Source organism: Panicum virgatum, chromosome 9K (genome assembly GCF_016808335.1).
Source record: "Panicum virgatum strain AP13 chromosome 9K, P.virgatum_v5, whole genome shotgun sequence".
NCBI classification, from domain to species: Eukaryota; Viridiplantae; Streptophyta; class Magnoliopsida; order Poales; family Poaceae; genus Panicum; species Panicum virgatum.
Genome location: NC_053144.1, coordinates 7,444,431 through 7,462,581, shown reverse-complemented (window position 1 = coordinate 7,462,581; position 18,151 = coordinate 7,444,431). Strand labels below are relative to the sequence as shown.

Below are 18,151 nucleotides of genomic sequence, written 5' to 3'. Positions count from 1 at the left end.
GCATGTTTACAGTTGGTGGTCTCGTCCGGATTTAGCAGTATAAAGTCTTCCGACATTAATTTCTCTTTAAATAATGTACTATGATAATCAATATTTCTGATCTGAGATGTGAACAGAGCCACCCTCCTATTGTAAGGAAAGATTAATTATGGATCACAGAATGACATAGAATCAGGATCTGTACCAGGACAACAGGTTTCACGACAATCCTCTGAAGATTAATTATGGATCTATGTTCAAAACAAATGCACTTCACATCTCACAAGAGTTGCTAAAAGTACATGATAGATTAAAAAGTTTTGCTTATAGACTAAAAAAAGAAGAAAAGAGGGTGCAGAGCTATAATTTGTCAAACTGACAGAAAATGTTTTCCCGTTCCAACCATTAGCTGCTTCCATTGACGCCTTCAAAGTAGAGTTGTATCCTACACTCTGTTGTATGCCACATTTTTACTGAACAAGCGGCGGATGTAGACGACTTGCAATGCGCTAGCTGCCATGAAAGCTAGGTACTCCGCCATTGTGTAGAACATCACACGATTTCGCGTGCTCTCGTTTGCTGGATCCAATCGAGTCAGGAAATTAACTTCGCGTTGTCATAAATGGTAACAATAAGCAAGTGAGAAGACAAAGAGAAGAAAATATATATTCACCATATCCTATCCTCTGCTATGTAAATAGTGGTTTGTTACCTAGATTTTATCAATATCTCAGCAGAAGGCATGTTGTTGGCTTTGAACTAAAAAGGAAAACTAAAGAGGCGGGCAAAACAGAACATGTTGAATAGTTTCTCTAAGCAAAGATTATCACCTCTCCACACTGAGGAATGCATTGATTGAGGAAAAGTAAGCTCAATACCAAGTCAAAGATATTAGTTGTGCTCTAATGTATTAAAAAATGTCAGCATGAATGTGTTCTAACTTCTAACTGCCCTAGGGCCCTTTCTTTCTGTTAGCACTGCTGTTATTTTTTAAAAGAGAAAAAACATAAACTCTATAATGAGCTGCTAAACATTTCAGAGTTGTAATAAGAGCACATGCAAGTCCATTGAGCTTACTGTGTCGGTGACGAGCTTCACGTGCTTTTAGGTACTTCTGCTCAGCAGTGACGGATTCCAATGCTTCCTTCAGCTCCGCAATTTTAACGTTAATAGGGTCCAAGTGCTCTGCAACAGAAATGAAACATTGCTTATATTGCAGTGCTAACATGTTAAAACTGAATGAATGACACATAGCTCTGAACTAAAGGTCACAGAGCCAATCAGATTGATAGCTGTCCAAAATTTGCAAATTGGTTTAATTTTCACAGAATATGCAAGCGCTGAGAAGTTTGTGATACAAAGGCAGTACACTAACCATCTTTTGCCAGATTGTGTTCATTGGGTATGTGCCCAACATGAATGTAGAAAGAAACAGTTTCAGGTGCCCCATATGGGTTATGGAAGCAAAACTTGTACATGCCACCCCTTGGAGCTTTAAACTCAAATTTATCACCAGATTTCCCCTTCAACGTATGTACAGTGTTGCCACCTGGTGAAGTTACCTGCATTCGTCGAAGCGAAAAAATAATATAGAGCATCAAAAGAGATGGCCAAGAGATCACTTGTGTAATAGAAATAAGTAATTCATTACCCACACATTACAGTGCAGTATAGCACAATGGAAATACTATGTGCTAATGCCATATCAGTTTTAGAAGCACGAATAGTATTATTAAGCACCATGAAGACACGAGCATAACAAAATAACCAATTGAAAGTGGATGAGTAAGATCAATCAGACATTCCCAAAAGTAACAAACATCATTTGCCTTGTTAGGAGTAAGGGGCAACAGGTAGCTGACTGTATATGGCATAGAGCCAACCTGCAGCTCAGCCACAGGAGCACTCCAAGATAAAACCAGGGCAACAAATGTCTACACTGGTCCTACAATTAATGAAACACATTCGAAAACCACATGAGGTTTCATTCGGTGGAGTTGATAGAGTTTACTGAGACTGTGAGATATTAAAACCTCGGTGATTTGATTTCATCTATGAAACTAACATTAAGGTTAAACAACTTCAATTTTCCTCGCATAAATCATGTGCATGAATGATCAACTTTAGTTAGTATTGTACCAATTCAATTAGCTTTTGTCATGCAATCAGATTTTCAAATAATTTTACTGAATAGTGAGTATCTTCCACGGAAACAATATACTACTTTGCTGAACTGAAAATTGAAGAGATAAATGGTTTCCTCTTCTACTCAAGGCATTTTAAGAACTTTTCAGTGGTAAGTTTGCGAAAGCAGTGCACAGAAGGATACATCTGGAACCTCAACAATAGAAGGACCAGATGGCCAAATATGGGCAAATGAAAAGGGATAGGGGAAAACTCCAAATTTTTAGTATAGTGCCATGAAACTACTGCTAGCAGGGAAAAAAAATAGTCCAAAGCTTGCTTGTAAATGAAGAGAATCAAGAGCTGACCCTTTATCTGTTAATAAAGTATAGAAATACCTTGCTTGTATGGAAGGTAAAACTAATCAGATTAAGTGGGCAGGAAGTATACAAATCAATTTGCAGTATCTGCACAATGTCTACTCAATCGAATCATAAGAAATAGATAGGAAATGATAAATTTATTAGCATGAATTGCCGCAGACACAATCAAGAAGCAGAACGCACAGACAGAGCCAAGGAATCCCCAGCTGACAATGGAACTGTAAATAGGCCTTCTGCTTGATGCTTTCAACAGGGCAGACGTGAAATTGGCATAAAATTTTACCAAACAACCAACAATCCGAACCGATATTGTGCACTCTCAGGTCACAATACAGCTGCAGTAGACCATACAACTAAACGGTGGCAATCCCCTGAAATTCCCCCCAAAAGGTCTGAATTTTGCACCAAATCAACTCCTAAGCAGTGAGCACTCCTAATTCATCAAGCTAAACTATAACAACAATATGCCAGTGATAAGGAAATACTCTAGATCGCCAAAGTTTGTACGGAAACTAAGAGATCGCGTGAGGGGATGACGACTGACGAAGCCTCCCGATCCCCAATTAAACCCACCGGATGGGCAGATCCCTACAAAAACCAACCCATAAACCCATCCGAATCACGGTCCTCCTATCCAATCTAACCGCGCAGGAGCTGAGGGCGCTAGGGGGGCGAGGGGATCGGGCGGGTACCGTGAGGTCGATGCCGGGGTGGTCGGAGCTCCAGAAGATGTCGTGGTCGACGACGACGAAGTTCCCGGACACGGTGTCGCCCTCGTAGGGCACGAACTCGTGGATGCACTCGGTGTCGGTCACGGTCACCGACAGCGCGTCCGCCCGCCGCGCCGCCGCCAGGACCGCCGCCAGCGCCACTACCAGCAGCGCCGCTGGGCGCCACCTCGCCATCGCTAATCTCCTAGCAGCACCACTGCTCTCGGCGTGGGGATCAGGCCTCGGGCCTCTCGGCGGGGGAGGCGACGGCGAGCTCCGCGCGTGCACGGCGGGGCGGTGAGGGGGAAGCCGGGACGCGACGGGTTCACGGGAGCGGAGATGGCGACGGGGAGGCGGTGCCGTGGTTTTGCAATAAAGGACCCTGCGAATCGCGTAATCGCGCGAGCTCGAAACGGGTTCGTGCCCGCCTGCGTGCCCATGTGGGTGCGATTGGCTGCCCATGTCCTGACGTGGCACGGGTCATGGGCCGTGCTCGAGCCGGGGTCAACACAGAGAAGGCGCAGTAAATTGCAATGGGCCCATCGTGTTCAGACTTGGGCCGAATTTTGAGTCCGGGCTTCATCGAAGCCTATGTTTCCCCTTCATCCGACGGCGATCCGGTTGCACGAGATGACGAGAGAGAATCACGTGGTGAGCGTCTGCAACTCTGCATCTCCACCTCCAGCCTCCAGCAGACTCTGAAAATGAGTGTCTTGGCTTCCCGTAAAGAATACGTGAATAATTTTGAGTTTTTGTACTCTAGAAATTTCGTTATTATTTGATAATTAATATTCAATTATAGACTAATTAAGTTTAAAAGATTCGTCTCGCCGTTTATAGTTAAACTGTGTAATGTGTTATTTTTTAACTGCATTAAATGTTCTATGCATATGTCTGAAGATTCGATGTGATAAGTACTATTGAAAAAATTTCAGAAACTAAACATGGCCGCAATAGCTAGTTGCATGTGCTCTCTTCCGCTGCTGGAATTTTTTTTAAAAAAAATCTTCCGGTGCAGAAATGATGCTTTTGCATACTGCCTGCATCATTGTACCTGACCTTATCAGATGCTGGACTTTGTCACACTGCTTGGTCTACCCGCAAAAAGAAAAGAAAGATTATTTTGGTCCATGCAGCATCATAGTTTATTTTGGTCTACCCGCAAAAAGAAAAGAAATATTATTTTGGTCATTGGCCTTGGCTCATTGCAAAATACAGTAATAACATGGTAATGTACGTGATCTTTGATCTCAAAGTTGCTTTCTTTAAGGAACAGAGAAAACAGATGTCCTGCTGAAAACCATGGAGCTCAATGGTAATAGCTAGTACTAGCTACGTAGTCTGCTGATGTGAAAGTGAGAGATGAAAGAAAAGACTATTTTATACTGTTGGACCCACACGCTCCTCTCACATATTCTTGGACAACGTGAAATAGACTAACTATTTACTCGTCGCCAGTAACTACTTTTTTTTCTATTTTTTTATTACCACGTCAGATCTAGCTAATTAAATAGCTAGTCATTGCGGACGCTCTTATTATCGATGAGACATGATCCTTCATTCCTTGGTGCGCAAAAAACTGTCAGCAGTTGGAGGAACATCAGAACGAGACAAGACAGACATCCTTTCAGACAGGCAACGGGTGTGTTCAGACAGGCAACGGGTGTGTTTAGTTCCACCCGGTAAACGCAAAAAAGCTGTAAACGCATTAAAGTGAAAAGAAATTTTACTAATTTGAAGTCCTAAATGAAGTCTATTTATAAAACTTTTTGCATGGATGGGCTGTAAATCGCGAGACGAATCTAATGAGCCTACTTAATCCATAATTTGCAACAGTGATGCTACAGTAACCATCCGCTAATTATTGATTAATCATGGATTAATTAGCATCATTAGATTCGTCTCGTGATTTACAACCCATCTGTGCAAAAAGTTTTGTAAATAGACTTCATTTAGTGCTTCAAATTGAGAAGATTCGAAACGCAAATTTTTTTTGCGTTTACAGCACACCGAACTAAACACGGCCTTACTCCAGGAAAGATATGCATAACAGGAAAAGGGTTTGGCTGTGTTTAGATTCTGAAAATTGACACTGTTTCGAATTTAAAAGTAGTGTAGTACTTTTCGTTTGTTTGTGATAAATATTATCCTACCATGGAGTAACTAGACTCAAAAGATTCGTCTCGAAATATACATTTAACCTATGAAATTAGTTATTTTTATTTACCTACATTTCATACTCCATGCATACATCTATTAGTACATTTAATGATTCGATGTGATAGAAATTTTAGAATTTTAAGTCAAATTCTGGGATCTAAACACAGCCTTTGTCATGCTACTGAATGGGACTATGGGAGAGCACCGTCAACCCCATTTGGAAAGTGCCTTTGCTTCATCCGGATCTAGTCGGAACCTACTTGCCACTGATAGGCCGTGTTTAGTTCCGTTGCAAAAAAAATTTTGCAAAAAAATCTTACTAATTTAAAGTACTAAATGAAATCTATTTACAAAATTTTTTGCACAGATGGTTTGTAAATCGCGAGACGAATCTAATAATACTAATTAAGTAGGCTCATTAGATTCGTCTCGCGATTTACAACCCATCTATACAAAAAGTTTTATAAATAGACTTCATTTAGTACTCCATACATATGTCGAAATATTAGATGTGACGTTTTTTTTTGCGTTTACGGAGTTTAAGGGGTCGGATCTAAACAGGGCCATAGTAGGCCTACTGGAACTTCGAGAAGCTTCGCAGCCTGACGAGCTTCCTGAACATTCCTTCCTTGGCAACTGGCCAACCGCTTTTGCCACTTGCGCAGCCCGCGACACAAAAGTCAGTCAGGCGAAGGATAAACTAAACCCTACTTGCACCGCCCACCTGGATGCTTCCATAGTGGGTTCTGGAATGTTCTGGAACTTTCACTTGCCGCTGGGGCTCCCCGGGTTCGGGTTCAGGTGGTAGATGCTCTGCACGAGCACTTCCACGTCGTTGTCCACGCCGGCGCCGCCGCCCTCCCGGTCCTTCTCCTCCAGGCCGAGGTTCAGCAGCTCCACCCAGAAGCTCTCCGTGTCCTTCCCGCCGCCGCCGACGATGTCGTCCCGCCGGCCCTCGTCGTCGTCTGGCTCAGCCACGCCGTTCACGCCGACCGGGAGGTCGGAAATGTAGTCGCCCACCGCCGCCTCCGCGGCGGCGCTGCTGCTGCTGCTCTCGCCGTCGCGTGGGAGGTACTCGATGGGCCGGCGGCGTTTCTTGGAGAGCGCGTCCTCGAGCTCCCTCCGGCGGCCGGCCAGCCCCTGGCGGTCGACCAGCATCCGGAGGAAGCTCGGGTTCTTCATGGCGCGCGCCAGGAACACCGTCATCTGCTGCTGCTTCTGCTCCGCCGTGGTGATCCGCTCCTCCATGGCCTGCATCTGCGCGCGCGTCGCCTGCTGCTCGTGCCGCAGCTTCACCACCTCCGCGAGCAGGATCCCCTTATCGCGCTGCAGCCGTTGCACCTCGCCGTCGAGCCCGAACTGCCCCACCTCCAGGCACGCTGCCGGCGGCTGCCCCTGCCCCTGCTGCGCCGACGGGCTCGACGGCGGGCGCCGGCGCTTGATCGTCTTGAGGAGCTCCCTCTTGCCCCGGAGGAAGCCCTCGTTAGCGAACTCCCACCTGTCCGGATCAACCTTCCTGAACCCCTGCAGTGCAAGAACGAGCCCACGAATGCAATTCAGGTGGGGATAATGCTCTCCCCCCGGTGACCTTTCAAAAAAAAAAAATAGTGCCGTCGATCGATCGCCATTGATGACGGGAGCGTTGAACAACGGGGACAGGAGCAGACTTACGTATGTGTTGAGCTGGCGGACGAAGCTGGAGAAGTTACTGTGCTTGAAATAGCGCGGGAGGATAACGTTGGCGAAGGCGTTGGCATCCCAGACGACGAAGCTGTGGCCGGCGAACCCCCAGGAGATGACGGTGTCGGTGTTGGGGTCGTCCACGACGTCGTAGGTCTTGGTCAGGAACGGAGTAGGCCCCACCTCGCCGAGCCCTTCCATCGGCCGGGGCAGCTCCGGCACGCCAACAGCCCAGGAGGACGACGACGACGCCCCCGCTGCCGGAGCGCCCGCCGCCGAAGCGCCGGTGAAGTCGAAATCGAAGTCAAACTCTTCCTCCTTCACAATGCCGTGGAAGGGATCCATGGCGGCACCCACCAACCAACAACAATCGCGATCGAGCAATGGCAGGAGAGAGCTCCACTTAACGGAGGAGAGGAAAGGAATCCCGGGCGAATCAAGAACAGGTCAAAAGGAGGCGATCTTTGGTTGAGAAAACTAGCCCCACTGAACTAGCTCAATCTGAAAATGGCCTTCCTGAATGTCAAAGACCGGAAGAATTCGAGGACCACCAAACGAAAAGGGGGGGGGGGGGGGGATTTTCAGTGGGCCTCAAACGCTTGCAATAACCTGGGCACCTCCCCTCCGTTAGCTGACCCAAATTACAGAGCTCAACTGAAGCCTTCGCAAATCGAAAAAGGGAAGAAATGAGTGCAGAAATGCAGCTGCGAGCCTGCAAGAAGCAGAGCTTGGCAGAGACGAGGAGGAAGAAGAGAACCCGGATGAGAGCGACGCTGCATGAACAGAGGGAGACAGAGTGAAGGACCAGGGGCCGAAAGCACAGTCCCCTTTCGAGCCGAGCCGAGTTGAGTCGGCGGCGTCGCTCTCCCTTTGTACTTGCGCGGGGGTGTGGCGCGCGCGCGATACGCGTGAGCAGAGCTCGCCGGGACCGGAGGACCAGTAGGCAGGTACACGCGGCCGCCACGCCAACTTATACGCCCCGGCGGGAGACCCCCACGTAACCCGCGGTCGGCGCCGAACGTTCCAGACGGTTCTGGAAGGGAAGGGGGCTTCGGCGCCCGCCTCGCTGCGGGGCGCGTTTAGTTTAATCGGGTCGGGGCGGAAGCGCGGTGACGTGGCGGCGAAAGTTCGCGAAGGCGCGGCGGAGAGTTCTGGAAGCGTCCGCCCCATCCCCTCCATTCCCCATTCGGCATCCCGAGCTTTGTTTATTGCCGGTGCGCTGACGCTTTTGCTCTGGCCGAACCCGTGGGCGCGACGCGTGGGACCAGCCGGGTCGTGGGAGGGAGGGAGACGACGCTGACGCTGGTTGGCTGCGCGCCTGCGCCGTCGCCCCGAGCGTGTGCGCGCGGAGCCGCGGATTGGACGAGAGGGATGCTTGATGTCGGATGTGACGCCGGGCAGGTGGGGCCTGGCCTTGTCTGAAAGGAAAGGGAATTGCCGAATTGGGCCTAGCCTAGATGCCGGCCGAACAGGTCGAGATGGAAAATCGAACAGTTTTCAGAGAGAGAGATGGAAATCGAGCCCACTCAGAATCAAGAGTACCCGTCACATCATATGTTCAGATATATGCATGGAACATTAAATATAATTGAAAAAAAACTAATTACATAATCTAACTATTTATTTGTCAAGTAACAACGAAATGTACTATAATACCAAAATCAACAACTTTTCACCAACTAAACAGAACCTCAATAACAAGACAAAAGGGACATCCAGATAAAAGTAGGCCTTACCGAACTGAAAACCATTTTACTCCATCCATTCTCTTTTGATAGTCTCATTTCCAAAATTAAAATATTCACAAATGATAGTCCTATTTGCTCTTAATAAGGACCATGGCAACAAATAGCACTAGTAACGAGAAGTTTCTAGCAAAGGCATTGGAGGACTAGCAAAAAAACCTTATGTTACATTAATTAGATGATAAGCAAGATTGCTTTTTCTTAGTCATTGTGTTGAGGAAAAGTAGGACTATCAATAGAGAATGAAGGGAGTATTTTCTAGCCTTATTAATACAGCAGCAACACCAGAATTTTGTGCAAAAACGAAACTACTTGATGGGGCCCTCTTGTAGTTGTGGCAACCCTGAGGCCCTCGCCTGCGCGAGATCATGGATCAGCCGGTGGATGTCGCGCCACGATGAGCCGTTCTCATCGACAGCCCCGCGTGCTCGCCCCGCCAGCTCCCGCGCCCTGGACTCCACCTCGTCGCGCTGCGCTCCGCTCTCCATGAACCCGGCCACGGCACGCGCGATGGCCTCCGCCGGCACAGTCGTCTCCGCCTCCCCGGCCCTCTCGCCGCGCGTGCCGCCGTCCCACACGCGCGCCCCGAACGCGGCCACCCCGGTCACCAGCCGCTCGTTGATGAACTGCTCGAACACCAGCGGCCACGTGAGCACCGGCACGCCGGCGGACGCGGCCTCGAGGACCGAGTTCCAGCCACAGTGCGTCAGGAACGCGCCGACTGACGGGTGGGCCAGCACCGCCACCTGCGGGGCCCACCCCCGGACGACCATTCCCCGGCCGGCGATGCGCTGTTCCCACCCCTCCGACGCCCATCGGCCGTCGTCGGAGTCGTCGGAGCGGACGACCCACAGGAATGGCTGGTTCGATGCCTCGAGCCCCAGGGCGAGCTCCCTGCTCTGGGTCGCTGAGAAGTGGGCCCAGCTCCCAAAGCAGACGTACACCACCGACCGGTTCGGTTTGGTGGACAGCCAGCTCAGGCAGTCTACGTTACTGTCGCCGCCACGGTGCACGGTGGAGCACGACGGCTGGGCTAGGGGCCCGACGAAGTAGGCGCGGCGGGCGTCGACACGGCTGAACTCCTCGCAATAAGGCTGCTCAAGGTCGACGAAGGTGTTGACGATGACGCCGAAGCCAGCGAGCTGGGACGCCTTGATCTGCTCCCACGACTTGGAGAGGTGGTCATCCTGGACCAAGAAGCTCGGGAGCTCCGACACCGGGATCGTGATCTCCTTCCCGGGCAAGCCCGGCACGGACACCACCGTCCCAGGCGCGGAGCTGATCCGGATGATGTCGGGGCGCATCTTGAACAGGTTGTTCATGGCGAGCTGCGGGAAGACGCCGACGGGGTGGAACGTGAGGCGCGGCACGCCGAGCTCGGCGGCGACCACGGTGGTCCACCAGAACGGCACGTCGGACACGATGGCGTCGGGGCGGTGCTCCCGGAGCAGCGACTCGTGGGACGCCTGCACCAGCTCCATGGCGCGGTACACCCGCCACGCGTCGCGCGCGGGGGCGGTGGCGAGGCACTCGACCCCGTCCCCGAGGCCGACGTCCGGGAACGGGTGGCGCAGCACGCGCACGGCGTGCCCGGTGGCCGCGGCGCGCGCCACCGTGGGCGCGATCACTGCCGCGTTGGCCGGCGTCACGACCATGGTGGCCTCCACCTCCCCCGGGCGCGCCGCGGCCATGAGGCACGCCAGGTCGGTCTGCGGGATGAGGTGCCCCCTCGCGAAGGAGGGCAGGAAGAACACCCTCAGCCTCCGGCCCGCGCCCGCGCCCGACGCAGCGGCGGCGTCCCCGTCGTCGCGCGCGGTGGCCATGGAGACTGCAGGACACTCGGCATGCAGCGCGACGTGTGGAAGGCTAGGACGAACGGCGTCGAGTGTCTCAGCGCCCGTTTGTCCCCTGCGACGCGCTCCGATGTCCGATACTCCCGTACAGATGCATGGCTAGTAGCTTCTTGTTTTCCTGCGCGTGTCGTTCTGATCCGATCTTGTTCGCCAAGCCACCAAGAATAGCATGCATGGCGAAGGCGAATCGTTCCGTGGTCCATGTCGGGTGGTTGCGCTCGCCGCCGACCGTGCTGTGGGGTTGAGAAGTGGGGACCATGTGCACAGGTCCGATCCGATGGCATGACATCGCCATCGCTGATGGTGAGGTGGACAGGGGATTAGCGCATCCATGCTTGCAATGAAGAGTACAGACATTGGACGGTTTGGAGGTATCGTCCGTTTCAGGGCAAGCGTTACAGTTGCAATAGCAGCGTCCATCACACACATGCATAGGGAAAGGGTACATCGAAAGATTCGAAACCAAACAAACACGAAGTGCAGAACGTGGAAAAAGATCAGGGACCTCGCAAAAAAAAAAAGAGCAAGTTCAGGGGAACCAGCAGCTGCCGCGCAGGGGGATTCTTCTGCTTGTTCCGTCGTGGCACCAGCCCGGCCCTAGGCCTCTTTTCCGGCCTTGGCCCCGAACACCACCTGGGCGCCGTGCCGGAGCACCTCGCCATCGCCGCAGACCCTGGCCGTCGCCTCCGCAGGCAGCGTCACCACCACGTCCCGCGCCTCACCGCCCTCGGCCGCGGGGAGGACGATCACCAGCCCCTCGCCGGCGGCCCCGCCCACGCGGCACGACACGCGCGCGGGGGGCGCGCCGGCCTCGAACTCCGCGCCGTACATGGGCACGTGGTCCAGCGCCACGCACGTCAGCTCCGGCCCGTACATCTGGAACGGCCCGGTGGGGCCGCCCTCCTGCTGCTGCTGCCGCGCGTGGAGCCACTCCACGGCGCGCCACAGATCCTCCTCCGGCACGCCGGCCACGTGCGCGTCCAGCGCCGCCGCGACGGCGGGCAGCCCCGAGGCGAGGTCGGCGCGCGCGCGCGTGAAGTGGACGACGCTGCCGTAGTACCCCCACGGCAGCGGCGCGTACATCCGCTTGCGGAAGTCCAGCGCCAGCGTGAGCTCCCGCTCCCCGTCCGCGGCGCCGGTGATCCGGAGCCAGAACAGCGCGGCGAGCGCCGCGAACGGGGTGGTCCCGGGCTCGAGGGAGGAGAGCAGCGCGCGCACCGCGGGCGCCGGGAAGTGGAACGTGGCGGAGGACATGGGGGCGGCATCGGCGCCGGCCGGGGAGGCGGCGCTGGACTTGTCGGCGAGCAGAGGCGGGGGCGGGGGTGGCGAGGTCGGGGAGACCTCGAACGCCGGCGCGTGGAGGAAGGGCGGGTAGGTGCTGGTGGTCCGGCGGTGCGCGGCGGCCCAGGCCTGGAAGAAGAGCGCGGCGGCGGTGGGGTCGTTGTGGATGTGGGTGCAGCTCAGCCCCAGCGCGTACGACTTGTCCGCGAACTCCGTCAGCTGCATCCATACGCATCACCACCACGGTAAATTATAAGCAACAAATGATGCATCACGATCACAATGGTCAAAGAAAGGATCGATTTCGTGGCCCTAAAATGCATCTGCATCTCTGCATATGGTGGGACTGGAACCAGTCAGTCAATCAGTGATGCAGGCATGTGACGCATTCAATTGACGGCCCGAAGTGGATAGCCGTACATGGCTCCCAAGTCCGAGCACAAGCCATTTAATTCTGGAGCTGTACGAAATTAGTAAGTGTCACTGCATCACTAATTCACAATCACACCAAACTCAACTGCTGATCAAGAGCAACCAATGCAAACCGTTCAGAGCTTCAGACTACCAGACGCTCGTGCTGCCTCTGCCTATACTCCTACTTGCCGTTTAGCTGTAGTTCACCAAATTCCACCAATCAAAACCAAACAAACCACCAAGCAAAGCAGGTCATCAGTTGTACCTGGACGTAGAACGGCGACCAGATGTAAGGCTCCGGTCCCATGGGCTCGTAGTAGAGGAGATCCATCTCCTCGTCGCCGGTGGCCGTGGCGAGCCACTCGTCGAGCGTGGCCGCCGCCCTGGCGTCCACCATGCGCACGCCGGCGTCGTTGCACTTGACGACCCACCCGCGCTGCGCAGGCTCGGCCTCCGCGGGGGCCCCCTCGCCTCCTTCGCGGCGCGTGAGCCGGCCGGTCATGGCCGGGTACAGCGACAGCGCCTCGGAGAGCGACTCCTTGAGCGGCTCCCGGTCCAGGCCCGGCGCGGCGCGGCAGTAGAGCACCACGTGCACCGTGTGGCACTCCATGGCGTTGTCCAGCGGCGACAGCGTGTGCGTCTTGCCCGGCCGCACGGGGGTCACCGACGCCGCCGTGGACTTGGCGAACCGCGTCACGCGGCTGCCCGGCCCCGTCGCCAGCCCCGCCGCCACCGCCGCCGCCGCCGCAGGCATCGCCGATCCGCGCGCGCTACAGAGAGCTCGCCGGGTGTAGGTTTTCGCTTGCTGGTGAGATCTCACTACCGCTCGAGCTCTTTGCGGGAAGGATTGGGCTGAGGATGGCTGGATGGGGGAGATTTAAGGAGGGATCTGGTGGGCAGGGTTTAGCTGCTGGTAGTTGAGCGCATTAACGAACTTTTGAATTCGGAGAACACGTGGCAGCCGGCAAATGGATGGGTAGTATTACAGTGTCAGAGAGGTTGGTGGGTGGTAGGGCGTCCGTTGTTAGGATGGCGTCCTGGGCTTCAATTTATTAGAGCCGGCTGCGTGCGCGGCCAAACGCCTGCTTCGGCGCCCACTGCACGCTGCAGGTAGAAACCATTACAATGCGGAAAAATGATAAAATATGTTGAAACTGAATCACGTATATCACATAAATACTAAACCAAATCGACAAAATATGATTCTAAAGTAGTATAATTATATTTGGTACAGAATTATTACTGTTATAGAATTAAATATACATTTCACAAAGCAACATACTAATAACATACTAATAAAATACTCCTTCCCAAAAAAAAGTAATCTATTGCAACGTTTAACACTGACTCATGGTTCTCTTGGCCCAATGACCCTGTAATTTGCAAGAAGTTAGCGAGAGGAGAAAATCCTTGCTCTCGACATATGACACTGCAGTACTGACACCGTCCGAACTAGCATAAGAAATGAAGCAAAAACATGGCAACCACAAAGTGATGTAGCGCGAATATTCTAATCGAACGATCATGAGCAAGAGCAATAAGCCCGAATCGCAAATAGAATACAGAATTAGTTGATATTATGCAGAGATCACGTTGTTGCACCGCAAATTTACCCTCAAGAGCGAACATATGCCACACAAACACAAAATAAACACCGCCGTTGTCATCGACATCGTCCCTGTCGTCTTCTTTCACTTCACCGCCACCGCCCTCGCCTCCATCTCACCTCCTGTTTCTCAGGCACCACCACCGCCACCGACGACTTCTTCGCCGCCCTTGCACCGCTGAGCCCAGATTCTCAGTAGATATCCAACTAGTAAAACTGCAAACAGTCACCACGCGACTATGATAATCTTCCTTCTGTTCAAATGACCAGCGAGAGGATCAAATAACCGCCCGGCCATCTCACAGGCAGCATGACCCGTCATCACCCCGGGAACTCTTCCTTGCACCGACGAGATGAGAGGGACACGATGGTGAGAAGGATTCCCTCTTGTCGACATGTCAAGAGGAAGGAGATGGTGGTGGGGAGGAATCCATCCCCGCGTCATGCGTCGAGGATGGAGAACAAAGTCAACACGGTACTTCATCGTCTGGATATCTTGTCGGTTCGTAGGGCGGGGCATGCTTGAACCCCTGCGGGTTAGAACGTTTAGCGGTCAGTTTTCCAGAGGCTAAGAGAAGACTATAGCGAGATATAGCTCCCGCTAATCTCATTTAGCAGTTTTGCAAATTGAGTAATTAAGTTTAGAATTTATATATTCATAATATCAAATTAAACATATACAGATCACAAAGTTTATTACATAATAAATTGAGGTATATCTATAGCTTCATTCCCTCATTACATCACCGATGAAATACTAAGTTTTGTAAATGATGAAAGGTCAATACTGTTGAAAATAGCAATGCATACTTTTGAGAAGCATCTAGAAGATTAGAGAGTTATGTATAAACCATGATTGCAGTGCTTCATGATGAAATGTGGAATACTCTAGAAACTAGATATTTGTATGGTTAGATAAGCATTAGAAAAATTCTATAGCTAGATATTTTTGTAGGAAGTGTGTAGAAGATGGACACATCACAAAACCATATGAGCGGGGTGCTTCCATCTCCTCTTACCATACTAAGGTTGTCATGTAGAGTAGTGTTATGGTAGGATAGCCACATAAAAAATGTAAGAGTCTTATGTTATTTTAATAAGTTATGGTGAATAAAGATTTGAGTTCTCAAATAGAGTTGGTCTCTTATACTAATGCCTAGGCAGTGGCGAAGCTAGGGGGTGCTGTGGGTGCTCCAGACTCCCTACTCCCTTGGAGCCCATGGAGCCCTCCCAAAGTCCCCCCAATAATTTTCAACCATGATGATGAAGAGGAAGAAGAAAACAAGGAGGAGGAAGAAGAAAAAGAGAGAAGAGAGGATGAAGAAGAGGAAAATAAGCCCCCCCCCCCTAAATTTAGATCCTAGATTCGCCACTGTGCCTAGGTGTAGAAGATTTTTTTTGGTTTAGTGTCCGTGGAAGAAGTGGTATCACACTACTTAGTGCCACTTCTCGAAAGTCGGTGTCAAATTAGAGGCACTAATTTCTTGACTAATTCTAAACTAACAATAAATAAAGACCAATTATATGATCTAGTTGATTAAAAACCCTTAATTTAGCGAATATAGCGGGCTATTAGCAGATTTAGCCTTTTTGAGCTAAAAATGGACGGCCACCTTGACGCTTTCCTGTTGATGCGCGGCCACCTCCTGCTGGTTCTCCATCAGAATCTTGACCATGAATGCCCCAAGCTGATCAGAGAAGAAGCAGAAAAACACCCCCAAAATGGCATCGTACCCCAAAATGCGAAAAAAATCACCTCGCGTCAGCGGAGGATCTGACCACCGCCTCCTGACGATGGATCGAAGAACGAATCAGGGAATAGGGGGAATGGGCATTCCCGTTCGCCGACGACTATGCTCCTGGTTCTCCATCGTGTAGGAGTATATAGTGTTAGCGCGGCCGCCTAGTCCCTAGTCTTTAGGATCTCACGGTTAGCTAGCCGTTTGAAGTTCAAACCCCCCGCGCCAGCTCCCGCACGCCGCGCACCGCGACGAATCCGCGGGAGGGGGGAGGCGCGAGTGGGACTGGGAGCCTCGGAAGCCAGATCACGAACCGCTTTTGATGGCTCCATGTGCAGAGGAAGAAGCGGAGAGACAAACGGCTAGGAGAGATTATCGAAGGGGGTGCACACATCAACATCCTGATAAAATACTGTTATTACTGTTACACTTGGCATAGAATTACCACTGTTACAGAACTAAATATACATTTCACAAAACAACATACTGATAAAATACTGTATCGCAACGTTTAACACTGGCTTCTCGTTCTCTTGGCCCAATGGCCCTGTAATTTGCAAGAAGTCAGCGAGGGAAAATCCTTGCTCTCGACATATGACACTGCAGTACTGGACACCGTCCGAACTAGCATAAGAAATAAAGCAAAACATGGCAACGAACAAAGTGATGTATAGCTCGCCTCCATCCCCACCCTCTCCCAGTTCTCGAGCATCGCCACCGCCACGGACTACCTCTCTGCCGCCCCTGCGCCGCTGAGCCCAGATTCTCCGCAGATATCCGACCTGTAAAACTGCGAACACCCACCACGCGATGATCGTGATAATCTTCCTTCTGTTCAAATGACCAGCAAGAGGATTAAACAAGCGCTCGGCCATGTCACGGGCAGCATAACCGTCATCGGCCCCCGGGAACTCTTCCTTTCCCCGACGGGCCGAGTGGGACACGATAGTGAGAAGGATTCCATCTCGCCGGCATGTCGAGAGCAGGGAGCGGGTGGTGGTGGGGAGGAATCCGTCCCCGCGTTGGGTGTCGGGGATGGAGAACGGAGTCAAGTCGATACTTCATCGTCTCGATATCTTGTCGGTTCGTAGGCGGGGCATGCTTGAACCCTTGCTTGACAACTCTAGCCATCCTCGAAAACCCCGCCGATAGCTTGGACCCGCTGGCGGCGGCCATCTGCAGAAATGGAGCAAAAGCTTGGTTGAGAAGAGGGAGGAGGATTGGAGGAAACCGACTTGGTGCGAGAGGGGAGAAACCCTACCGTGCCGAGAAGGGGGGACACGAGGGAGGGAGGAAGAGTTCGCTGCGTGGCGTGGCGCTGCGAGGGCGATGCGTTGCCGCTATTTTTTGCCAGCTTGCTCGCTCACGAGTCGTGACAAAACTAATCAGCAACTCCCAAATGTCTATGGATGTTCGAAACTGAAAGTAAACTTGGGCCGGGCCATTTGTGAACTTGAGGCGCACGAAAAGTCAATGCACAGTTGTTCGAGACCTTGGGCTAGGTGAGATGTACGTGTGGTGGGCTCCAATTGCGTTATGTGGGGTGGCGTCGCTGGGCCTGTGCCCTTCATGCCACACGCCAGCCGAAAGGAGAGGATATCTGACTACCCTGAGGGCTTGTTTGTTTTCAAGAGACTTCTTTTAGTCCATATTATATTAAAAGGAATTTTACTATTTTGAAATATCAAATAAAATCTGTTTATAAATATTTTTTGACAGCCGAGTGCTGATTCGCGAGACGAATCTAATAAGCCTAAGTAATCCATAATTTGCTACAGTGCCATCCACTAATTATGAATTAATATACATCATTAGATTTGTCTCACAGTTTAGCCTCAGGGTTCTACGGTTAGTTTTATAATTAAACTTTATCTAATATTTCTAAATACTAAGATTCTCTTTGATGTGACATGGACTAAAGTTTAGCCCCTGGAACCAAACAACCCCTGAGTTCCGAACCCTTTTCTACTTTGCCCGTGCATCTGTGCGCTTTAAAGCCATCACAATTTGGGAACCCGCCGCCGGTTTGCCGTCGTCCGCCGTCACGATCTACACAACAGGTGAGTTGAGCAACTAATTGACTTTTCTGAATCTTCAAGGGCGTCTTCCTGTTTACCGTTTAGAAGGCACAAGGGTGGGACGGATCTAAATCCTGTATTTTTACTGTAAATTTGAAATAAATCTCAATAGTTTCTGAAGTAAACCCCTCTCTTTGGATTGGATTTCAACATTCGATTGAAATTAGAATAGTCACTTAAGATCTGATACCGGTGCACCGGATATGCACCGTAGGGCAGTCCTCGACGAATTGAAAAGACTAGCAGAGTCAGTGTGCTTGTTTTCTACTCCGTATATTCCAAGTCGACTCGAGATGGGAAATTTTAGTAGTTCGTGAATTAGCAGGATAGGGAACACTAGCCCACATCAAAAAAGCCATTTACAAATTACCGTCAAAATTCGCTCGCTCCGACTCTTCC

General features: G+C 51.3%; 4 protein-coding genes across 4 annotated transcripts; all 4 read right to left on the bottom strand.

The window, feature by feature from the left end:
- Positions 1 to 186: 186 nt before the first annotated feature.
- On the bottom strand, positions 187 to 3,618 carry LOC120649797 (transmembrane emp24 domain-containing protein p24beta3-like). Its single transcript, XM_039926692.1, has 4 exons — positions 3,179 to 3,618; positions 1,355 to 1,541; positions 1,057 to 1,164; positions 187 to 558 (listed from the first exon to the last, which is right to left on the bottom strand). The coding sequence occupies exons 1-4, from the start codon at positions 3,389 to 3,391 to the stop codon at positions 425 to 427; spliced, it is 642 nt and encodes a 213-aa protein (XP_039782626.1). The 5' UTR covers positions 3,392 to 3,618; the 3' UTR covers positions 187 to 424.
- Positions 3,619 to 6,074: 2,456 nt separating this feature from the next.
- Positions 6,075 to 8,004, bottom strand: LOC120649793 (heat stress transcription factor A-2a-like). Its single transcript, XM_039926683.1, has 2 exons — positions 7,028 to 8,004; positions 6,075 to 6,880 (listed from the first exon to the last, which is right to left on the bottom strand). Exons 1-2 carry the CDS (start codon positions 7,379 to 7,381, stop codon positions 6,122 to 6,124), a joined length of 1,113 nt encoding a protein of 370 aa, XP_039782617.1. The 5' UTR covers positions 7,382 to 8,004; the 3' UTR covers positions 6,075 to 6,121.
- A 1,085-nt stretch (positions 8,005 to 9,089) lies between these two features.
- LOC120647670 (scopoletin glucosyltransferase-like) lies at positions 9,090 to 10,604 on the bottom strand. The gene has a single exon (XM_039924540.1). It carries the CDS (start codon positions 10,602 to 10,604, stop codon positions 9,090 to 9,092), a length of 1,515 nt encoding a protein of 504 aa, XP_039780474.1.
- Positions 10,605 to 10,954: 350 nt separating this feature from the next.
- Positions 10,955 to 13,192, bottom strand: LOC120649792 (protein ECERIFERUM 26-like). Its single transcript, XM_039926682.1, has 2 exons — positions 12,595 to 13,192; positions 10,955 to 12,134 (listed from the first exon to the last, which is right to left on the bottom strand). Exons 1-2 carry the CDS (start codon positions 13,081 to 13,083, stop codon positions 11,232 to 11,234), a joined length of 1,392 nt encoding a protein of 463 aa, XP_039782616.1. The 5' UTR covers positions 13,084 to 13,192; the 3' UTR covers positions 10,955 to 11,231.
- Between the last annotated feature and the right edge of the window lie 4,959 nt (positions 13,193 to 18,151).